At 48.5% G+C, this 6,000-nt stretch overlaps 1 protein-coding gene across 1 annotated transcript in view; it reads right to left on the bottom strand.

The window, feature by feature from the left end:
• LOC116854241 (hypoxia-inducible factor 1-alpha-like) overlaps positions 1–4,739 on the bottom strand; it is a 33,206-nt gene extending 28,467 nt beyond the window's left edge. The window contains 1 exon segment of the mRNA XM_032835940.1: positions 4,731–4,739. Within this exon segment, the coding sequence (XP_032691831.1) occupies positions 4,731–4,739 (9 nt within the window).
• Between the last annotated feature and the right edge of the window lie 1,261 nt (positions 4,740–6,000).

Below are 6,000 nucleotides of genomic sequence, written 5' to 3' on the forward strand. Positions count from 1 at the left end.
GCACAAGCCACTGAGAGCCCTTCCAGAAAATTCCTTTTCTGGAAATTACTGGGAAGGCTGAGATCTTTTTTTTCTTTTGTCTGGTGGGGAAGGGAAGGATCTATCCTACATACAGATGCTGTAAAACAGAGGTATCACCCCCTTCTTCCCTGGTGGCAGGGAGATCAGACAGGGTAACAGGCCAAGAGCCAGGGTAGGGGGCAGACCTTCAGCAAACGCTTCCCTTGCTTCCCTTCTTGTTGTCATGAAGTGGTTATAGAGAGTGGAGAAAGCATCTGGAGGAATACATGAAGCGGGCTTGTCAGCAGAGGCGGGCTTACCGTGACCCCAAAGCTTCAAGTGCAAGGGCTCCCCGCGGCTTTGCATCAAATTCCAGGCTTCTAACTTTATTTCTTTCTCCACCAAGAGGATCCCTGTCTCCAAAGTACATGAGTTCCATGTCCCAGAAACTCAGATCGGAGCCACTGTGTCAGGCACAGCGTACACAAGGAGCTGAGTTTCCTTTATCAACAAAACGCCGAGGGGGAGGCAGGCATTCCTGTGTCCTCCCAGGGCTAAACTCTTGTCTGGCAGCAATCCTGAGGCGATCAAATCATTCTGGATTGGGCTGGGACCCGGTTCCAGCCCTTAAACAAAATTGAAAGGTCTTCCTTAAAAACAAATCAGCATTTTACCCTAAGGTAATAAAGCAGAAGCCAGGAAGAACTTCAAGATACTTCAGTTTCCATTGAGGAGTGAGTTCGGGTCTCCAGGGGAAAAAACAAGGAAGGACTACTTCTCTTAGAGGCAAAACAAAAGCAAGGCTGTACAGGACCTCCACAGGGAGGAAGCCAGGCCAACCCCCAGGGAAGAATTCACTGGACAAGGAGCCAGATTTGGAGAGTGGGGAGATAGGACTCATTGCACTGGCATCTTGACCCCAGCCATCTGGGGAGCACAAAAGAGCTGAATGCAGGTTATACATAGATTATGATTATAGGTTATACATAGAATATGATTACATAGAAAGTGAAACTGGCATGAAGGGGAAGACCTTTGGACAGGAACCCCCTAACCAGGTCCTGTCCGCCTAGCCCAGGTCCCGTCAGTAAGGACATCTGACATTTTCAATTCAGGCTGACAAAGGGAGTGACTGAAATGGAACCACCCCAGCAGGAAGGAGGTGCGTGGGTTCTGCCAACAGTGTCAGCTCCCATCATGAGGAAGGGGCAAGGAAGGACATACCCTTCCAGTCCAGGCCACCTCCCACCGCTGTTGGACCACAGGCTCCAGGCCTGGTCTTTTGCCGTGTGCAGTCCAGCCATCTCCTTGGAAGACTTTGCTTCCTTCGAAGTATCTGCAATGTGTGGGGGTCAAGATGGGCCAGCTGACAGGGTGAGCTGGGTGCACGGGGGTCCTGGTCCATGCAGCCCACACCTGGGTGTTGTGTGCTGGGTCTTCTTCCCTGGAGGGCACAGAGCTACAACCTCCCCCAGCAGCAGCCACCACAGCCATTTCTGTGTCACCCCCCACCATGCCCAGTGCTCTGTGGTTCACCCTATAATAGGGACTGTAGTGCAGGGACGTGACCCTTCATGGAGGCCTTAGGGATTTTTGCAAAGAACATCACAGGTAAATCGAGTCTTGAGAAGGCAATCAGAACTCCTCCAACAGACAAAAGGAAAAATTTTCCAGAAAGAACAAAAGGGGGAGATGTAAGAAGACATGAGAAGGTCTGACAGGTTCCTGGGATAGGCTAAAGCAAGACAAGTAGAACCTGGCAGAGGAGAAGTCACAAGGAGGCCCAGGTGTGGCCGAGGGAGAAAAAACTCGGGTGGGGACCCCCAGGATCTTGGGCTGGCCAGTGATAGCTTTCCCTCTGTAAAAGTAGTGTTGGTATCTGGGTACAACTCTCAAGAAATGGAAGTGTGCCATAATATTAGACATCGTCATCTGGATATGCCCCTTTGGTATACCAGATACCTGTATTCCTGAGAACATAGCTAACCTCTTATTTACCTTCAGTTAGAGATGAGTTTGAGAACTTATGAGTTTGATACATTGAGAAGGTAGCCACTTCCATAGGTTAATTTGCAGAGTGCTGAGCTGTGCTACTAGCTGGTCACTAGGTCCTGAAATGTCACCCTTTGGGTCATGTCCACAACTGTCTCTCCCTCAAATATATACATTATGGGCCAATGATACTGACCTGCTCCTAGCCTTGCTGGGTTTCCCCCATCTGAGCTAATCTAGGAAGGATGGAACATCCAGGCAAGGGGTGTGTGGGTCAGACTTGGGAGTTTATTAAACAGTTTTATGGACCAGCTCTGGGCCATACTAGGGCAGGTGAGCTTGGGGGGTTGGGGCGGAGGGTGGCAGGGGCTATACATAGCCAGTCAGCCACTTCTGTGCTGGAGGAAGACTTCTGCATTTTCTTGTCAAAGCAGCATCCCAGGTTGGGGTTTAAACCTTTAGAGTCCAATTCAATGGAGATGAACCCTACATTTTCTAATACAGATGGCATTAAGGGCCTTGGATAAAGATGCTCTTTTAGGGAAGAAGCCTGGGAACCTGACCTTTGCTGGACTGAGAAATCGGTCCAAATGGAAATCCAAGAAAGTGCATCCAAACAAGCAACATATCCGTTTGCTTATTGGGGTGTGTGTGTTTATAAATATCCAGTTCTTTCAAAAGAACATAACGCACCTCACGAAACTGACATGTAATAGGTTAATAAAATTTAAAAAAAAAAACAACTAAGAGGGTCAAACTGCTCTCTTGGATTAAGCTTTAAATTTTTCTCTGAATTTCCTGGAAGCCAGAGCAAAAGGGGTACTTCCTAAGTTTTGTAACATTTCCCAGATTCCTCTCCTGGTCTACTTCCTCCTCACTCACTAGGTCTTCAGACCTTTGGTGAGCACTTACTGTGTGCTGGGCCCAGGGCTAATCCCAGGGGGCCTGGTTCTCAAAGGGCTCTTAGCCAAATGCAATGTTTTCCATGTGATTGCAGACATGTCCAGCTCTGGGTCATGAAATCAGCTCAGTGGGTCACAGCTAGCATCTTACAAAATGGGAAAGGACAGGATAGAAAAAAAAAAAAGGCACTATCACATGTGACGAAGGAGGGATGATTTCTTTAAAAATTGATCTTGGTTGGGGAGCCTGGGGGGCTCAGTCAGTTGAGCATCTGACTCTTGGTTTTGGCTCAGGTCATGATCTCAGGGTTGTGAGATTGAACCCCACACTGGGATTCACACTGGATGGGGAGTCTGCTTGATATGCTCTCTCTTCCTCTCCCTCTGCCCCCTCTCTCCCCAGCTGGCACACATGGGCTCTCTCTCTCTCTCTCAAAATAAATAAATAAATAAATAATCAATTAAAAGTAAATTTAAAATAAAATGGATCTAGGTTGTAGGTGTGGACATGAGGACCTTAGTGCAAATTCAGCAAGAAGGTGCCCATCACTTAGAACCATGCCAGGCATGAATGATGGGACTGAACACTTTTAGAGCTAAGGTGGCATCACTGATAGCTTTCAGCTAAAGTAAGGACAAATTTTGTACTCCCCTTTCTATTTGATGACTCGCCCTTGCAGAGAAAACTGCCTATAGGCTATCCCAAAATAGGGAGTCAGTTACCCCTCTTGGAAACTAACCCGAGTAACCAAGGGTCATCTCATTTTGGAAAGATCTCCAACGTCATTGGAGGGCTACCTGGTCTACTGGTCATGTTCCCTTAAATATCTGAGGTGTCTTATGAGCACCTCTAGGGTACAAAGGTCTAGTGTTTTGGAAGGAGGAAGAAGGTAATTCCTGCCTTCCACACCAGAAGGAAGATTCCAAGGCATGGTGTTCCTGAAAAGAAAATTTGTTTATAATTGTTATCAACAATCCAAGTGAAACCTCCATCAGTCTCGACACAGGTTGACAGAGCATCTGACATGGACCTCCAGTTCCCAGCTATTGGAATAATTCAGTCTAGCCCTTGTTTTTGCAAGGATTACTACTTCAGGCCACTTATCTTATGTGTCTTGTTTGTCTACACCACCAGCCAGATGACATTTTTCCACCCCACAGAATGAACGGCTAAGGAAGATATCCAGAGCAGGGGGAGTTAATGTGGGGGGTTGTGGCAGGGCATTCCCGTGACCACCCTTGGTGGCAATGATTTGCTAGAATGACCCACAGAACTCAGAGAAGCTGTATTACTCATGGCTACAGGTTTGGTTTTTTTTGTTTTTTTTTTTTTAAGATTTTATTTATTTATTTGACAGAGATCACAAGTAGGCAGAGAGGCAGGCGGGTGGAGGGGGCGCGTGGGAAGCAGGCTCCCTGCTGAGCAGAGAGCCCGATGTGGGGCTTGATCCCAGGACCCTGGGATCATGACCTGAGCCGAAGGCAGAGGCTTTAACCCACTGAGCCACCCAGGAGCCCCAATGGCTACAGCTTTTTACAGCAAAAGGATATAGATCAGTATCAACAAATGAAAAGGCGCATAAGGCAGAGTCCAGGAGAAACCAGGTGCGAACTTCCTATTGTCCTTACCCAGTGGAATCACATGCACAGTGCTGAATTCTCCTAACAATGACATGGGCAACATGTGCAAAGGAGAGGGGCGCCTGGCTGGTGCAGTCTGTAGAGCATGGGACTCTTGATCTTGGGGTTGTGAGTCTGAGCCCAGTGTTGGGTGCAGAAATTACTTAAAAATAAACAAAATAAAAAAACAAAAACCACATGCAACAGGAAGCTCACCTTGACCATGGTGTCTGGGGGTTTTATCGGGGGCCAGTTATGTAGGCACGGGATGTCCATGTGACTGACCTTAGGTCAAACTGATACAGCATGACCCAAGCCCCCCACTATAAATTCCATTGTTAGCATCAAATATGTGGTGTGGCTCAAGGCCCCAGGTAATCAATGACACTCTTCAGGCAGGGTATTCAAAGACTTGGAGGTTATCCCCCAGGAGCTGGTCAACGGCCATTTCTGAAGACCTTTGGGCTATGTTGAGTTTGGACAAGCCAGGCCTGATGAGTTAACCCTTTACTACACAGACGTGCCATCATTGGGCGATCATCGGCTGTTGGCAATGGACAAGGGTGGAAAGGAAGAGCCATCGGATCGTGGGCAGAGCAGTCTGGCAAGGGATGGCACATCCAGCACCAGTTAAATTTCAGACGCTTGGGAGGCTCACACCAGGGCAGGACATTTTCCTTAATCCAGAAAACTCCAAATTCCCATAGGTGAATATAGCCCCTATGTTGCCCACAGGACCAGGTAGGATGGTCAGGTGGGCACTTCTGTCTAACAGAGCCATAAGAATTGCTCCCTCCCTTCACTGAAGTTTCCCAGAACACTCACCTTTTTCCTAAAAGGGGCTGAGATCAGGGTAGAAAAGACTGGAGGGAACTGGAGGCATGGAGGGAGGGGCTCTCTGTACCAGTAAATAAGGCTTAACATTTTTTTTTTTTTGATTTTTAAAATTTATTTCTCCGAGAGAGAGAGCAAGCATGAGCAGGGAAGAGAGGGGAAGAAGCAGGGAGCCCAGCATGGGGCTCGATCCCAGGACCCTGGGATCGTAACCTGAGCTGAAGGCAGACTTAACCATCTGAGCCACCTAGCCCCTTACTTTTAGTTGTAATTGGCCACTTCAGAGCCAGGATATTTGGGGCCACTGTCTCTTATCTCACCTGATGCCGGCCTGAGCTGAGCTTGGCTGTGGGGCAGGCTGGTCACCCTGTTGGTTTTGACTCCTCCCGCTTTCCATCCACAATGCAGACACAAGAAACCAATACGGGGCCTTCTTCAGAGCTCTGTGACCCTCCTGCCCCTCCTTTTGTCACGTGGCAGCCTGATCCAAGCTCAGATTGGGCCTGAGTCTTCTTGGAGCGCACAGGACAAACATGCCCGTGCTGTCCGTCTATCTCCACACTCTAGTGAACGGACAGACTCAGCATGGGGTTAGTGGCTGGGGTCTGCCATTAGATGTCCAGCTCTGCTGCTGGGTGGGTCAGGCAGGGGA

Source organism: Lontra canadensis, unplaced genomic scaffold (genome assembly GCF_010015895.1).
Source record: "Lontra canadensis isolate GAN:19392208 unplaced genomic scaffold, GSC_riverotter_1.0 scaffold89, whole genome shotgun sequence".
Classification (NCBI taxonomy): Eukaryota; Metazoa; Chordata; class Mammalia; order Carnivora; family Mustelidae; genus Lontra; species Lontra canadensis.